The sequence below is a fragment of the Ranitomeya imitator genome, chromosome 7, assembly GCF_032444005.1.
Source record: "Ranitomeya imitator isolate aRanImi1 chromosome 7, aRanImi1.pri, whole genome shotgun sequence".
Lineage (NCBI taxonomy): Eukaryota > Metazoa > Chordata > Amphibia > Anura > Dendrobatidae > Ranitomeya > Ranitomeya imitator.
The window spans coordinates 72,150,798-72,169,695 of NC_091288.1; the positions used below are offsets into that span (position 1 = coordinate 72,150,798).

General features: G+C 41.0%; 1 protein-coding gene across 28 annotated transcripts in view; it reads right to left on the bottom strand.

The window, feature by feature from the left end:
* Nucleotides 1–18,898, bottom strand: part of UNC80 (unc-80 homolog, NALCN channel complex subunit) — a 256,402-nt gene that overhangs the window by 19,849 nt on the left and 217,655 nt on the right. For 18 of the 28 annotated variants that reach the window (XM_069733446.1, XM_069733439.1, XM_069733450.1 and 15 more), the window contains 2 exons: nucleotides 12,710–12,791; nucleotides 4,366–4,528 (listed from right to left, as the gene is read on the bottom strand). In XM_069733446.1, coding sequence (XP_069589547.1) covers nucleotides 4,366–4,528; nucleotides 12,710–12,791 — 245 coding nt within the window. The remainder of the gene's footprint in view (nucleotides 1–4,365; nucleotides 4,529–12,709; nucleotides 12,792–18,898) is intronic. The other 10 variants (XM_069733448.1, XM_069733454.1, XM_069733440.1 and 7 more) reach the window with 3 other exon arrangements.

Sequence of the window (18,898 nt, forward strand, 5' to 3'; positions counted from 1 at the left end):
TGCGCCACTATCGACAGCACATATTGCTGGCAAGGAGCGTTCCTGTTGCTCTACTTCTGGCACTAGAAAGATGGAGTATAGCCATTCTTGGCTTCCTGCCTATTGCCTTCTCTATGACTCAGTTGGCATAATGACGTCATTGCGCCAGTTACATCGTTTAGCTTGTAAGTATTGGCCACAGTAAGTTATTCTTTTTTTTCTTTAAAGTGAGTGAATTGGTGGTGGTGGGTGGCAGAAAGAACCTTACATTATAATGAATTGGGGGTGGGGAGTGAGAATAGAGGACATTACATTATAATTAGTGATGAGTGATCTTGCTCGGATAAGGTATTATTCGAGCATGCTTGTGTTAATAGAGTATCTACGGCATGCAGGCAATCCCTGCATGTGTTGCAGATGTCGAACAGACATGCAGCCATGGCGACTCGCACATAATATATGAGCACGCCGAAGATACTCTATATAACACACGAGCATGCTTGTAACACCTTATCCGAGCACGCTCGCTCATCATTAATTATAATGAATTGGGGGAGGGAAACAGGACAATGCATAATGAATTGGGATGTATGTAATTATAAAGAACTAGACTGTGGCCCGATTCTAATGCATCAGGTATTCTAGAATATGCATGTCCCCGTAGTATATGGACAATGATGATTCCAGAATTCGCGGCAGACTGTGCCTGTCGCTGATTGGTTGAGGCAACCTTTATCACATCATCGTCGCCATGGCAACCATTATGACATCTACGTCGATACTGTGCCCGTCGCTGATTGGTCGAGGCGAATTCGCGGCAGACTGTGCCCGTCGCTGATTGGTCGAGGCAACCTTTATGACATCATCGTCGCCATGGCAACCATTATGACATCTACGTCGATACTGTGCCCGTCGCTGATTGGTCGAGGCGAATTCGCGGCAGACTGTGCCCGTCGCTGATTGGTCGAGGCAACCTTTATGACATCATCGTCGCCTGGCGGCCTCGACCAATCAGAGATACGGGATTTCCAGGACAGACAGACGGAAAAACCCTTAGACAATTATATATATAGACTAGATTGGGAGGAGGACATGTAATTATAATAAATTGGGGGGTGAATATGTTATTATAATAAATTGGGGGGAGAATGTGTAATTATAATAAATTGGGGGAGGATGCGTCATTATAATGAATTTGGGAGGACATGTAATTATAATGAATTGCGTGAGTGTCGGGAGCATAGTTGGGTTGACGACACAGGAAAGTGACTGGTAATGAATTTGGGGAAAGAGTACAGGGGCTAAATACTTTATATTTGTATTGGGTGGGGTACAAAGTGGCTAACTATAGTTAACAGGGGAAACAGTACTGTCTCATTAATTTATACTTGGAATGGTGGGTTGCACAATGGCTAATTAAATGTTAATGGTTGCTTCATATCTATATTCAGCAGCATAGTGTGGGGGATTTATTTTTCAGGAAACAAATGTGTGAATGAATATATATATGTATATATATATATGTGACTTTTTATTTTCAGGGGCACGGTGTTCAGTGCGGCAAACTCTACAGTGACAACGTTACAACTTTAGGACATCGACAAGGAAGGTTTGACAAGAAACAAAGAAGATGGCTGTAATCAGATGAGACATAAGTTACTGGATGCAAATTATTCTATACCTGCACTGTACGATGGTCTTTTTACACGGATGACAAGCGGCACTAAATGACCATTGAACGTTAAACCATTAGCGATCAGCAGCCATTTAATAGCCTGTTGACACGTGTAGACTGCAGTAAATGGTGCGCACTGAGCGATCGGTAATAGATTGTTCATTGCACATAGGCTGCCATTGTTCTCGACAATGTGAGTCTTGTTTACAGAGAACGATGATCTTTTGTGTTGCACAAAAAATCATTTCACCCTATGAATGAGCGTTTTACTCATTCATCAGGTGATCAGCAGACTGTTCACACTGAAAGTTTATATCTTAAGAATGCTTGTTCAATGATTATAATCAGTGTAAATGCAGCGTTACTTGAGAGAGATGTTGGGAGCAATACTCTCGTTTATTATGTATGGCTCTGTTCCTTAATATAAGGAGTCTTCTCTTGTTATGTATTGTGCTGTCCCTTATTCCATAGCATCCCCTCTTGTTCTGTATAGCGTTATCCCTTATTACATAGTAACCTCTATTGTTATATTTAGTGCTGTATGTGAGGGACAAAACTTGGCTGTTTCCTTACATCTGCAGATGTGCACGAGAGAACCTGTGTGTTCATCATGTGACCAGTCACATGACCTATCAAAAACATATGACATGCCAAATGATACACTGGGTGCTGTAGGACCCATACACCCTAAACCGGTGCCCTGGCTACCCTTAATTCGCCCTTTTATGCACTACTTATGAATATAACTAGTAGGTTAGCAATATTTTGGGCCATGGCCTATTTGAATAATTGCCATATGTTATAGACATTTTGGGCAATACTTACCACACCCGCTCTTGGAATCTTGGAACCTGATGTAACGCCTTAAAACTGACATATAACACAATAACTGCACAATCAGAACCTGCCGGCCTAGATATAGACCAGTTGTTGGGGCACGAGGTTGTGCTAGAGCCTGAGGAGGTAAGCAATCCACTGAACACTAGATACTTGACTTAGAGTTTTGCCCATTAAACCAGTTGCAAAAACCACCAGTAGTGTATTCAACCCTTATTTTCCGATGATCCAAACACTATAATTTTGAAATTATTTTATTTCCAGGGGTGTTGTTAATCTGTTTTATCTGTCTCGTGCACTAAAATGCCTTTTCCCAGTCCTGTATGCACATCCACAGTCCACAGTGAATCTGTCTAAGAGGGCACTCAACATTGGGCAGAAGTCAGGAGAAGACACTAGCCTTGCCCCTATAATGTATTTATGAATAGAACACCTCATATAGAGTAAAGATATACTGTATGATATTCCAGTATTTGTCAGTTTCTAGATTGACTATTCCACTGTGAAGATGCGTTTATTGTCTTTAGTGATAGAGCTGAGCACATTTAGCTATATTTATGGAGTTTCTATGGGGTTCGTGCATACGCCTTTTTATACAAACCAGCCTGTATTAAAGTCAATAGCTCTATGTAATGTGAAATGGTGGAAACAAATGCATCGAAAGAAAAAAGCAAATCATGAATCTGATTGATCTGGTCTGTAGAGAAATGCCTGTGTTATCCATCATTTTACATCACATAATCGCTAAGTACAGGTACTAATGTAAATTGCAATTTTCTAGGGCCCATAACCTTTAAATCCCAGGGGGTAAGGCCACTCTAAGGCTACAACTGTCTCAGCCCACAACTGGTCTGAGCAGATGCAGAGTATAGGAAAATCTTTACCCTCTCCGTTAGTATAACTACTGGGAATCCAAAAATTATACTTTCTGAGTAATATTTTATAAGCTGTAATACGTATAAGCTGTTTTCAAATGTATCGACCTCTTCAACAGCTAAGAGAACAATTTCTTTATTATAAAGAAACACAAACAGAACTTGAATACTGTAGCAGGGCAACCACACAAGTGGTATTTTATGTGATAAATATGATGAATTGTGATTTATTTGGCAGCAATTGGAGTCAAGAAAAGACTTTCACATCGCCCATCCATCCAATCAGCCCGTGTCTTGAGCTGCCTATTCAAACTCATGAGGAGTCAGCTAAGGAGGCTCATATAAAAAGGTCAGATATACTCGCATCATGTCTACTAATCTGAAGAAGGCTGCAGCAAGGCCTAGGAGAGATATAATCATCACCTTGAAGGATATTATGGACTATTGTCTTTCTGAGGTGCTGGGCAATAGATTCAGAGCTTGGAAAGTTAAGATCCATTTACAATGCAAGTTCATCGTGAATGAGCGTTAAAGATAATTCTGCAGTCTAAACAGCATGCCGATCACCCGTTGTGAGCAAAACTCTCATCCTTCAGGTAAATTTTTTTTTTTGTGGGGCACAAAAATCATTGTTCTCGACTGTGCGTCATTCTGTGTAAACAGGATTCGTGCTGCTAAGAACAATGGCAGCCTTCGAGCACATATCACTCAGTGTGTCTATGAAGAGCGGTCTACCTATATTAACAAGCTTTTAAACTACCGCCGATTGGTAAATATTTATTGTTCGCCAATTGTTTAACAACACAAAGGAATTGATTTTGTTGATAGACTGTTTCGTTGTGTGTGAAGATAATGAAGCCGGTTGAGGTCAGTTTTAAACCAAATCAACTGTGTCTGAGTGAAAGTTCTTCCTGTGCCATTCATTTAACCCAGATGATGGCAATTCTATGAGAAAACTTGCCCCCCGTTTGGTCACAATACATAAAAACTCATTGTTACCTGCTTTCTGATCTTCCTCACGTATTTGCTTGGCCCGAGGCTGGATACTTCTTCGAGTTGTTGACAGTCTAGCCCCATGCCGACTCCTTGGTTCAGTTTGAGTTTTCTGGCGTGAAAGTAAAGGCCTTCGTAGCTGAACCAGGTGAGAAGGAGAGAAAGCCCCCTGTTACACCATAATACAGGGGAGATATTAACACTCAGGAAGATTCAAGTTCGTAAGTGCCATTGGGCACAGGTGGTTCAGAGAACCTTGTCGATAATCAGAAGTTCCTTGCATATCTGTGTTTTTTCCTAGATTGGAGATGGACTTTGTTTCAGTCGTAATATTACTGCTGCTCCATTCACAGTGTATGCACTGAAGGATGAAACATATCTGGCATTTATTATCTTTCCAGTACATAAGTCATAAATGAATGTGACTGGATACGGGAACCATTAAATGTATCAAGGTTAGCAATAACATTAGGCCAATTATGGGGGGAATTATTATTCAACTTGTCAAAAAAACATCAAATATCCAAGGAACTATAATAGTATGCAAAGCAGTCATCAAAGCAAAAGGTGGCTACTTTGAAGAACCTAGAATCTAAGATATATTTTCAGTTGTTTCACACTTTTTTGCTAAGTATATAATTCCACATGCGTTAATTCATAGTTTTGATGCCTTCAGTGTGAATTTACAATTTTCATAGTCATGAAAATACAGAAAAATCTTTAAATGAGAAGGTGTGTCCAAACTTTTGGTCTGTACTATATATATATATATATATATATATATATATATATATATATATATATATATATATATAATATACGACAAAAGTATTAGGACACCTACATCATATTACAGACCGACTTATGAAATTCCATTTAAATCAATAGGAATTAAAGGGGTTGACACTACTTCAACAACCCTTTCTTAAAAGGTGAAGTCCCCTGACTAAAATATTAAACACATTATAGTTATGGTACTTCCTTGACCAGCATCAGGTCTTCTGCGTCATTTGCATGATAGTGACTGCATAGCTCATGTGACATTACAATCAGTGTCCAGTAATGGGCTGCAGCCCTCACGCCCCTCCCCGATTTTTGTCCAAGGGAAGTGTGAGCGATGCAGCCCATTAACGACCACTGATTGGCTGAAACATTCACATGACATAACGTCACGCGAGTGCTGAAAGACCTTGTATCAACACTGCGGGAACGTCCCCTTGAGGAAGCGAGTGTCTATACTCACGAAACGCGCGTTGGGATTGCGGTCACTTCGTGGACAAGAGGAGACATAGCATTGGTAATTAACCCTTGATTTATGTATGCATACTTTATGCTATTCATGCTTGATACATTGTAATGGTTTTAGCAATGCATGTTGGCACTAGACATGGTGGCGATTACAGGTGGAACTGATTAATCTTGGCACTAACAAGTGATTAACTGTTCCACCTGTTTATGTTACACTAGATGGTGGCCAAATTCTAACGCATCGGGTATTCTAGAATATGTATTTGTGTATGTATATAGCATTCTTTGCATGCATTGTTTTCCACATGTATATGTAATTTTTTAGCATAATATGTCTTTCTGTTCTACCCTGTGACTGTTACTTTCTTTTGGGATCACACTATCTTATTACATTCAATCTATATACATAATTGTCTAAGGGGTACTTTCGTCTGTCTGTCTGTCCTTCTGTCACGGATATTCATTGGTCGTGGCCTCTGTCTATCATGGAAATCCAAGTCGCTGATTGGTCGCCGCAAAACAGCCACGACCAATCAGCGACGGGTACAGTCCGGAAGAAAATGGCTGCTCCGCTTCCCGCAGTCAGTGTCCCCGGCGCTCCGCTCCCCGCAGTCAGTGTCCCCGGCGCTCCGTTCCCCACAGTCAGTGTCCCCGGCGCCCGCTCCATACTCCCCTCCGGTCACCGGTAACACAGGGTTAATGCCGGCGGTAACGGACCGCGGCATGGGTAACGCATTCCGTTACTGCCGCTATTAACCCTGTGTGTCCCCAACCTTTTACTATTGATGCTGCCTATGCGGCATCAATAGTAAAAAAAAGTAATGGTAAAAATAGTAAAAAAACAAAAAACCTGCTTTACTCACCCTCCGTTGCCCGCTGAGCCTCTCACGCCTGCCGCCATCTTCCTTTCCCAGCGATGCTTTGCGAAATTACCCAGAAGACCTAGCGGTCTCGCGAGACCGCTAAGTCATGTGGGTAATTTCGCAAAGCATCCGGGGAACGCAAGATGGCGGCAGCCGCGCGCCCATCTGTACAGCGCCGTTGGATCCCAGGAAGCGGAGAGACGGGACGCTGAGGAGCAGCGACAAGAATGGTGAGTATGTTCAACTACAAGGGGCCCTCGGATCGTTAGGTGAGTATGTTTATTTTTATTTTTTAAACCTGTGACATACTTGCCTTGGTAATATACTACGTGCCTCTGTGCTGTATACTACAAGGCTGGGCAATATACTACGTCGCTGTGTAATATACTACATGGCTGGACAATATACTACGTGGCTGGGCAATATACTATGTGGCTGGACAATATACTACCTCGCTGTGCAATATACTACGTGGCTCTGTGCTGTATACTACGTGGCTGGGCAATATACTACCTCGCTCTGCAATATACTACATGGCTCTGTGCTGTATACTATGTTGCTGGGCTCGTATACTATGTAAATGGCCAATATACTATGTAACTGGGCAATATACTATGTGGCTGGGCAATATACCACGTCGCTGGGCAATATACTACGTGGCTGGGCAATATACTACGTGGACATGCATATTCTAGAATACCTGATGCGTTAGAATCGGGCCACCATCTAGTTATATATATTTGTATTTAGTCTATGTGGTAAATGCCTACCTTTAATAAAAGATTTATATTTTGAGATACATTTTGACTCATGTTCTCCTCATATTTCATTGCTGGAACAGTGTCAGTAGAGGAGGTGAGTATAAGTTTTATTTTTATTTTATTCAGGGGACTACGGCATTTAAGAAGGAGTTGACCAAGTAGTGGACATTGTTGGTACAAGTTGGTCCATTCTTTGCAGCTAAAACAGCTTCCACTCTTCTGGGAAAAATTTCTACAAGATTTTGATGTGTGTCTGGAGGGATTTTTGCCCATTCCGGCAGAAGAGCATTTGTGATGTCAGACACTGATTTTGATGAGAATTGGCACATGCAACCAACAGGCAACATTCTAGCTTTCCCCACACCTAGACTCATTCATTAGATTGCCAGCTAGAGAAAACATATTTGTCACTCCACAGAACTTGTTTTCACTAGTCCAGACTCCAGTGGTAGCTGCTTTGCACCACTTCATCCGACACTTGACATAAACCTATGCCATGATGTTCTTGGAACACAGTTTTTGTGTGAATATTAATGCCAGAAGAGATTTAGACTTTGCAGTTATTGAGTCAGATGAGCATTGCCAACTCTTATGCATTATGCTCTTCAGCGGTGATCCTACTCTGCAACTTTATGTGGTCTTCACTTCATGGCTGAGTTGCTGTGGTCCCTAAACACTTCTAGTTTTGTATACTACCACTCATAGTTGTTTGTGAAATTTCTTCCCTTCTCAATATTCCACAAACACCTGAATTCAATGATTAAGAGGTGTATACCAATACTTTTGTCTATATATAACCTTAGATTGCACCAAAATTGGTGCACTGTACGACTCTTAAAACTTTTTTTTCTCTCCAAAAGTTGATATTATGCATGTAACATAGCATTACACATAATGGCTCAGTCTGTATAAAAAATTGATGCAGTCATCTCTTTCAAATTTTTGATCTAAGATGGGGGGACATGCATGTTATATTTTCACATTTTGGAGGAACTATTAGGATAGCAAAAGTAAGATCCAATGCCAAATTGATTTTTGGATTCATTTTGAAAAAGTATATACAAAATAAAGCTGTAAAATAAAATCATGATGCTAAGTTAGTACAACAGAATTATAATACATTTATACAGGAGAATTAACTAGAATTGTAAAATTGCAAGGTTAGAAGGTAAAACATGCAGAGAAGGGTTACCAAGAGAAGCAAAACTGCATGAAATGTTAATCTGTATCATTCACATCAGTCAAATGAAGATTGCAGAGGCTGAGAAGTCTGGTTGGATATCTATCACGGCTCACTCTACAGTATCATAAAAGTAGCACATTTATAAACTTCAAATCAAATTATTATAAGGTGATATTTCACAATAAGAAGACAAGGAAGTAGTGGTAACACCATTTTACCAGAGTACCCATATAACTCATGTTCTGTGCAGTTTGGTTCAAACAAATCAATCTTTTTGCATGTGAATGATACAAATAATCATTTCATATACTGTTTGTACTGTGTAAATGTGAAGATATCTTTAGAACACGTTTCTACTATTATATGGGATGTAGCACTGACATTAGTAATCACAACTTAAGAGAATTAGACAGCAAATTATTAATCGTACATTATATGTTCTGGACTACCAAATTCAATCTAACAACTCCCTCCTGACACTATTCCAGTGCTCTCATTCAAGCTCATCAGTGGTTTAAGGGATTCTTACAAATTATTGCCAATGTAGGCAGAAAAGCCAACACAGCAAGGGAGAGGACCCAATGGGAAGATAAACATAGAATGGCCAGGAAAATGGTTGAAAGGGCTCTCTAGGACTTTCCATATTGATAACCTATCCTAAAGGCACCGTCACATTTAGCGACGCTAAAGCGATCCCGACAACGATACGACCTGTCAGGGATCGTTGCTGCGTTGCTATGTGGTCGCTGGTGAGATGTCAAACAGTGAGATCTTCCCAACGACGCAGCAGCGATGCGGCGACCTGTACAACGATGTCGTTGGTCGTTGTGACCCTGTCACATGGCTGCTATTATGACGATTCAGACCTCGATGAGGGACGTCCTGTGTGACGTTGTAGTCACACAGGCGTGCATTTGCGTTGCCTTTTCCGCGCCCATTCAGTTCCGATTGGTGGTCGCTACTGCGTTCTGATTGGTGGCGGCCTTGCCTTATGAGGCGACACAATAGCCCTTCCGTCCTTTGTTCCTGACCGCGTGGTGGTTTGCAGATCGTTGTAGAGTTCTCCGGCCTGCGACTCCTCTTCGATTTATCTATTCTTCAACGGTTCTTCTGACACCTAGGATGGAAGCGCTACTATGTCGCCTTCTGTTGAAGGCATGACCGCCAATCAGAACGCAGTAGCGACCACCAATCGGAGCGGAGGGGTGCGGAAAAGGCAACGCAAATGCACGCCTATGTGTCGGTGTCTGAGTCGTCAACGAGGTCGTTGGTAAGGTGTCAAACACAGCGATGTGTGCTACCCAGCGGGACCTCAACGATCAAAAAAAGGTCCAGGCCATTCCGACACGACCAGCGATCTCACAGCAGGGGCCTGGTCGCTGCTACGTGTCAAACATAGCGAGATTGCTACTGAGGTCGCTGTTGCGTCACAAAACTTGTGACTCAGCAGCAATCTCGCTAGCGACCTCGCTTAGTGTGAAGGTACCTTAAGGATAGAGCAGCTCAGTTCCAATTCTACACTGTAGCACCCAAAGACAGTCAGTGCACAGTGTGCAGAACTGTGCTGTTCCAGCTCTGTATACCATGTACGTCTGGCCACCATAGAAGATGCAATTAGCTGATTGGTGGAGGTGTCAGAACCCCACATTCTGATATTTATTAATTATCCTATGAACAGGCCATCACTATCTAAGTCTTGGAAAACCCCTTAAATAAACAGAGCAAGCACTGGCAAAAAGATAACTGAGGAAAATCAGTGACGCTTATATGGGTTATCTAACAAAACCTTTAGGATAGGTGATGAATGTATGAAAGCAAGCGGTTCTACTTCAGGGATTCACAGAATCTTTCAAAAGTCCCCATTTTGGAGGAGTTTGAATGTCAACAAATGGAGATAACTGGTATTTTTCCAGGATAATCCCTTTAAGTCTTGCCCAATTCTATCAGTCATCTTCTAGCCAGTGATTTCTATATTTAATAAAGGGGCTTTCCAGGATTCAAATATTGATAACCTGTTCATTGGATAGGTCTTCAATACCAGATTGTGGGGTATAACACCCGGCTCACACACAATCAGCTGTTTGCATCTCTCTTGTGGCGGCCGGTGTTCAGGTACCTTCACACTCAGCAACTTTACAACGAGAACGACAACGATCCGTGACGTTGCAGCGTCCTGGATATCGATCTCGTTGTGTTTGACACGCAGCAGCGATCTGGATCCTGCTGTGACATCGCTGGTTGGAGCTAGAAGTCCAGAACTTTATTTGGTTGTCAGGTCGGCGTGTATCGTCGTGTTTGTCAGCAAAAGCAACGATGCCAGCAACGTTTTTACATGGAGCGTGAATGATAAGTGAGTCGCCGTTACGTCACTGGATCGCTCCTGCATCGTTCTGGTGTTGCTGTGTTTGACGTCTCTACAGCGACCGAAACAGCGACGCTGCAGCGATCGGCTCGTTGTCTATATCGCTGCAGAGTCGCTGAGTGTGACGGTACCTTAAAGGGACACTGTCACCTGAATTTGGAGGGAACAATCTTCAGCCATGGAGGCGGGTTTTTTGGGTTTTTGGTTCACCCTTTCCTTACCCGCTGGCTGCATGCTGGCTGCAATATTGGATTGAAGTTCATTCTCTGTCCTCCATTGTACACGCCTGCACAAGGCAAGATTGCCTTGCGCAGGCGTGTACTATGGAGGACAGAGAATGAACTTCAATCCAATATTGCAGCCAGCATGCAGCCAGCAGGTAAGGAAAGGGTGAATCAAAACCCCAAAAACACCGCCTCCATGGCTGAAGATTGTTCCCTCCAAATTCAGGTGACAGTGTCCCTTTAAGAGCTGGAACAGCAGATCTCTGTACACTGTGTAGTAGCTGTCCTTAGCCACTGCAGCTCAGCACCCACTGGAGTGATATCTGAGACTATGTTGTCCTGTGTAAGGGCAGATCTCTCTACAATGATAGTTGGGCCATGGGTTCACTCTACTATTAGTGGAAACTCCACAAAATACTGTGGTGTTAAGCTAGTGAGAGCTATGAAGGAGAGATCAAATCCTCTTTCTTTCTGATGATTGCCAGGATCACTAACCCAAAACTAATCCTGTGCAATCATGTAGGAGATAATTAAAATGATATAAATTAAGATTCACTATTAGTCCCATACAACAAAGCCCCAAAGATAACTTCACACTTACAGGTCGGGTTAGGAGATGAAAATGTTGCGCAAGCATAAGTGCCCTGTGCTGTCCAACCACATGTTATCTTCATTCCCCTGGATCTTATACTCAAGTAAGATACCGGGAAAAAACAAGGCCATGTACATGTAATTTATATTTATTATTACAACATTATGCATAAGTAATAGAAGGTATTTGCTTGGACTTTTTGTACTTCTTCACTCATGTAATGACTGGAGTCACCACATTGTTCATTCTGAATCTAAAAGTTGATTGTTATGCAAAAATGGGGTCACATCAAGGTACATCATAGTGTCCCATTCATGGGAAAGGTCTGCTGAAAGTTATGGGGATAATGATGGTCAATGTGTTACTATCACAACATAGACAATGACATTAAAGACCGTCAGTGTAATAGTCATACTCTTATTATGTTGTTAGCCCAACTGTATATTTCTATGCACTTTTTAGAACCAAGTGCCAAATTATAATTATTTCTAGTATCCAACACACTACGGTTGCAACTTATGGTCACAAGTTATATTACAAAAATAACCTTTATTTTACTATATATAAAAAATTAGACATAAAAACTTCTGCAAGAAAATAGGTGATGCTGCCTTTGGGATTAGATATTGTCTTACATGCTGCACAATAGTAGGCATCTGATAATGGCAGAACCATCTATTTCCTATATGTTGCCTTTTATAAATGCCCATCAATTAGCATAGCACATGCAGTATGTATATAGCATAAGCACAGAAAAAGCGCAGCATTTAGGTTGCTATATAGCACTGAAGCTATAGGAACAAGAGCCAAAAGTATAGTATTTGACATTACGCACTAGAATAAATTATATGTATAAGGAGATTTACTTTACAAAATAAAACTACTGATAGAACAAATAATAGAGGTAAGCAGATGAAATGTCAGGCGATCATGAAATACATCTGGACAGATAAGAAATGATCGATGCGAGAACACAGAACTTAAAGGAGAAAATCAGACTGGACATTTTAGTAGCACTTTTGTACAGCAATAACACATCGCTCCAAGTACTCCACCATTGAAATGAAGACCATCCAGTTATCACTTCATGGATGACTTCATCCTCTTTAGCACTTACCTGCCTCAGACCTCTCTTCCTTCCCAATGGTGGTTGAATGAGAAGGTTCTGATGACCAGGCTCACTCTGCACACTGGCTACCCTGTTGAGTGTTAACAGTATTAACATATGGAATGCACACACATGAGAAGGAAGTATGGTGGATGTCCACAACAAAGACAAAAAGGTTTGGGATTGAGTGAGTAGTAAAAGTTATGTACTATTAGCATATTAGTTGAATAAGATATCCAAAGAGCTATCGACTACTGATACTTCTACTGCAAGTACGGTAAGACCAATTTACGTCACCATCAGACCATCAAAGTTGGTTGGTAAACATGATTTTTTTTTTTCATATTATCAGGAAAACGCATTTTCTGTAACATGAGGAAAACCTAAAGATACGGCTGGCCTTCTACCCTGTTTGCAATCCAGAAAAGCAGAGACTATGGATGCATTTAATTCTCTCCATTGTAATTTCTGGACATGCCGAAACTGCCAAGTGCTTCCCATCTCCCATACACTACAGTGAATAGTGGATCACTCATGCATGACTACTTCTTCACTTCGTCTACTCCTTTCTGCCCAATCCATAAGTGACCTATGTCAGCACTGCTCATCCACTAGCTTAGTATGTAATGGTCAACTAAAAATCTTTGGTGGTGCTCAACAACAATACGTCAGCCTAAGAAATTACATATTATACTGATTGCGGCACTTGCCAAATGGTGAACAAATCTTCTTTTATTTGAAGTCCTATTCTTGTGCATCAAAGAAAAGACCTTCATTTAGTGAGTGACGCAACTCAATTCCTTTTAAGAAGTCTACTCCTTTCTGTGCTACATATAGGTAAGAACTCTGTCCTCGTGCTATAATATAGGATCCTCAAAGATGGCCACACAGTGACTATTAATACTTACCCATCCATTTTGGTGTTATTTCCCCCTCCTCTTCATGCTAACATGGAAAATACATATGAGCAGAAACCAATGTCCAGCATGTCTGTGACCAAATAGTTTCAGGTATTAATAAAAAATAGGAACAGCACAAAATTCTTTTACTTATTTTCAGGTGCAAGGCCCCCAGGCAACCTGTCCATGGATTGTCTGAAGTACACAAGATTCAAAAAAGTAGGCAGCACTCCATATCATCTGAAAAACTGTGCAGGATTTATTAAACCCACATGTCTGGGCAACGTTTCGGCTCCAAATGAGCCTTTCTCAAGGCTTGAGAAAGGCTCATTTGGAGCCGAAACGTTGCCCAGACATGTGGGTTTAATAAATCCTGCACAGTTTTTCAGATGATATGGAGTGCTGCCTACTTTTTTGAATCAAATAGTTTCAGGGCTACGAAGTAGTGATTGAGGGCCACATGTGGCCCCAAGTTTGTTTGTAGGTTATGCAATGATGCTTTATATAGTTGCTTGACTGAACACTCATTCAGCCAACTATTCCTCTTGACCCTGAGCTGAGCATATATGCGTTCTATAAGCTAATGGCAGACATCTTTGATAGTGGCTTCTATCCTTTACAGCACAAGGATAGGGCATTTTGAAATCAAATATGTCTCATCCTTGATTTTCCCAATATCGGCCATCAGCACAGTGTCAGAACACTGCCATACAGATTAGATGGAAGGCTAATTCTGCTAACATTCATCTATCGTATATGACCACCAACTAATTCACTGATCACTCACAACTATGAGATAAGGAGGCCAGACATTAATTCATCTGTATTAACGCCCACAACAGAAGTCTAATTAAATGGCTTTGTCAATAACATTTCTCTTGTCTCAATGTCAACATGAGTTAGTGGTGGTATTAATGAACAATGGGGGATAGTTATGAAAACTGTCTTAGCCGCCTGGAGCAATCAATCACAGTTTTCACTTTCCGAGAACACAGTAAGAAACTAAACTTGCGCTGTGATTGTTTTCTACGGCCAAGAAAGACAGTTTATTCTTCAAGCAATTTCTTGATATACCCCCAAACAATTTTTGTAGTCAGAATAAAGTCCACTATTCTGGGCAAGATTTCTACATGGTTTTAAGTATTTTTTGTGTGTGAATTTATGCCCACTTGGCCAAAAGAACATTTGGCCAACTTTTGGAAGAGAATGTCTAGATGGCAATTGATGTCACAATTTCATGCCAATGATATTTGATGGGGTTGAGGTCAGGGCTCTGTGCAGGCCCCATGAGTTGCTACACACAAAAATTGTCAAACCATGTTTATATGGGTATCGCTTTGGGCACAGATTTCAATAAAGGCAGGATATGGTATGTTAAAATCAAACATTATCTTGATACATGCTATTAAAACCCTGCGGTTCTTCCATAATCTAACGCAAGGATGGTAAATTCTGCTCTAGTATCTGGTCCAGTGTTTCTTCCTTAGATCGACACAAACAGCATAAATTTACTGATGGGAACAAATTGTAAATTTGTCTAATGGCTAAAATCTATATTCAGATTGCTATTGGTCCACAGATCTGCATATCTATATACATATCTATCTATCTATCTATCTATCTATCTATCTATCTATCTATCTATCTATCTATCTATCTAAAAATCCAGAAAAATTGGAGGCAGCACACCATTTATAGTGAAAAGGAGCTATTTAATCAGCCCAGAAGGCAACGTTTCGGTACCAACAGGAACCTTTCTCTTGAGGTTTAGTATTTGCCTGGGGGGCTCTGCACCCAGACTCTTTCTTTGTGCTGCTCTAATTTCCTTCCTCTTATCTATCTATCTATACACACACCGTATTTTTTGGATTATAAGACGCATTTCCTCCCCCAAATTTGGAGGGAATATGGGAGTGCGTCTTATAATGCGAATGTACCTTACCGATACCATTGCTGCAGGCCGCAAGCTGGGATGAAGGGGTGTCTGGCGTTGTTGCGGGTGTCCTGCGCTGCTAGCCAGCGCTCTGCGGGTGTTTTCGGTGCCTGGCGGCACTGCAGGGGTGTCCGGCGGTGCTACTGCTGGTGTCCGGCGCTGCTGCCCGATGCTCTGCTGGTTTCTCCAGTGCTGCGGGTGTACGGCCGGAGCTGCCCGATGCGGTTGCGGCGGTCTCCGGTGCTGCCAGGGCCCACCCCGGCAGTCCCAAGATTTCCTGTGCGGTGGACTCCGGGAAAATAGCCACCGGGGGAGCAGAGCATGCACAGATGGAAATCTCGGCACCGAGATCTCAGGAGATGAGATTTTAGCGCTAATATCTCATCTGCCAAGATCTTGGTGCCGAGATCTCCATCTGCGCATGTGCTGCTCCCCAGCGGCCATTTTCCCGGAGTCCACCGCCCAGGAAATCATGGGACTGCTGGGACTCTGGCCTTTCATAAAATGTCAGCAGAGCCCTGGCAACATCGGAGACTGCCGTAGCACCGGAGATACCGCCAGAGCACTGGGCAGCAGCACTGGGCACCCGACGCAAGACCGCTGGACAACTTCGCAGCGCCACCGGACACCGGAGACACCCACAGAGCAGCGGGCAGCAGAGCCAGACACCAGCAGCACTGCCGGACCCCACTTCATCCTAGCCTGTAGCATCAGCCCACTCCTGCCTCCTCCGGCAGCGACCCTGGGTCCCCGCTTCACCGCAGCCACCACCCCCGGTAAGCAATAAGATGCATGGATTATATGAAGCACCTCCATTTTATTAAAAAAAAAAAATTCTATTTTTCTCCTCCAAATTTGGGGTCCATCTTAAAATCCGGAGCATCTTCTAAAGCGAAAAATACGGTGGGTATATATATGTTTATATCTATATATATAGATATATATCTATATATATATCTATATATTTATATCATATATATTTATGAGATATATATTTATATCTGTATATATTTATCTCATAAAATTTTTTTGGGACAATGTTCAAATACAGTAGCTTCAAAGATTTGTAAATGTTTCCTAAAATTTTGAAGATTGTAAAAGCTGAATGATAACCTATATCCTGAACGACAATTGCTAATTTTCACATCTTAATGATTTGTATATATAATGTGCTGTATAACTGTTATACGGGAAAAACATTAGGGATTTCACAATAGAAGAAACAAACCAACTGAAGAGATGATTCTACTTTGGTCTTCAGTTTTCGCATATGCTCTGAGTACTGTACTCATTTTTTGGAGTTTAGTTTAGCAGATAGAAAAAGGTGGGTTTCTCCAGGACCCAATGGATATACGGATAACTGTGTTACAATTAATTTCCAAATGTTACTCAAATTAATATTCGGTTTGATATTTAATTGTATCTATGAGGGGCGTTCATTAAAGATTTCCCCGGACCCACTTCTATTTATTTCAGCTGCTTAAAGACATGGGAGAAGTGTGTTTCCCTAGGTGGCACCTATGTGGAGAAGGATTAATAACTGTGCCAAGTTTCATTGCTCTCAGTCCACAGGAAATGGGTCAGGGGAATCTTTAATGAACGCCCCTTGTAGTTAATTTAATCTAGCTACAGTCTGTTCACACCATGGTCCTCATATCTATGCAAAAAGTTTTCCCACAAATTACATTGATGACACATTTAATAGATCTGAGGTCTGATTTCTGCGACCACAGATTCCTAAATGGATGGTTACACTATCACTTCTGCCCAGAATGTTTTAGGAGCAAGCCAAAGGATATTTTAACCAACAATATTAGGGATGTAAAAAATGAACTTGTTGAATACCACTTGTATCATATCTACAGTTCTATCTTCATTTGCTCTGTTTACACCATTTTACCAAGCATGTTTCATGTAAATGCCAGGAAACTATGCAACTACGGTATATACATTGAACATATAGCCCTGACATATCCAAGTGTATACCATTGATTAATTATGAAAATTAGTTAGCTGCATAGTATACATTTTCATGCTTGAGCTCTATGAATTGAAAAGTAAAAGTGGTCAAATTATGTTTTCTTTCTTAAGCTCCGGGAAAGTCGAGGCAGCAAAAGAGGATATTCTTGGTAAAAACTTGTTCTTTATGTGATATCAATTACAAAACAGAAGCAGCAAGACAAGGCAGGCAACATTTCGGCTATAATTGGTATTTATCAAGCCCATAGAAGAATTCATACTTTTGTTTTTTAATTGATATGGAATACATACCAAGAATTTTCTGTTTTGGTGCCTCAGCTTCCCTGAATCTCTACTTTGCTTTTGGACCTGACGGGAGGTCCAGCCGAGTTCAGCACAACTGGTCAATAATGCATATGAAGTCAACATCGGACTGAGTTCTTCCTTAAATTTGCAAGATTGTATTAACCCTTTATCTACCAATGTCTTTTTTTGGGACGCCTAATCTTTTGCTTCTAGCAACTAAGATTTTATAATTTTTATAATTAGGTCCAATTTATTTGTGTTGTGTTTGTAAAATGAATGTTTTCAAAACAGGAAATCATGTCATTGTCATTTTTAATTGAATATTGGGACGCCCTTTTCTGAAAAATCCGTACTTGTAAAAATTTGACAAATTATGTTTCTGATTCTTTAGGACCCAAAAATCATTAAAAATGTCATTTTTTTTTAAAAAAATGAAAATGAAAATTGCTAATTTGGCAAGCAATGGGTTAAGAAAAGTATTTGACTGAACTGTATAAATATACCATAAGACAAATTTGTCTCAGGTTGGAACCAATAATATGATTCAAATTAGAAAATGTGTAAATTTGGCTATCAAAAATCAGACGAAAATATGTAAAAAAGTTAGGTCATGATACTGTCTTTCAAATCTGCAAAATAGCGGTCATCTGTTCATGAGGAAAACCACAATTTTTGGCCATTACATGACGTGTATCCAACATTATTTAGCAGTTTTCTCATCTGCAGACTCTATTCACTAGAAGCTTCTTGTCCATTTTTATAAACTTCTATAGGCAGGAGGTGGATTTTGAAGACAGATCTATAGACAGATTTGAGGCGTTTTTGAGAGTGAGTAACTAATGGGGGAGGGAAGACTTTATTGATGAACGGGAACAGAGGCATTTTTGGAGACTCCTTCTGATGAGCAGAATGGGTCTTTTTTGCTACCTTAATGGAGTGCCAGTGTGCATATCCAACCTCAGCTTCATTCATTCTCTATGGGATTCATAGAGGGAGGATGGGGCTATGCTGCTGCTCATGAATAGGGTGACTTATGCTTCAACTAATAGTGATTTTTTTTTTTGAAAAGCTGTGTAGAAAAAGTGACCCATGGATAGAACT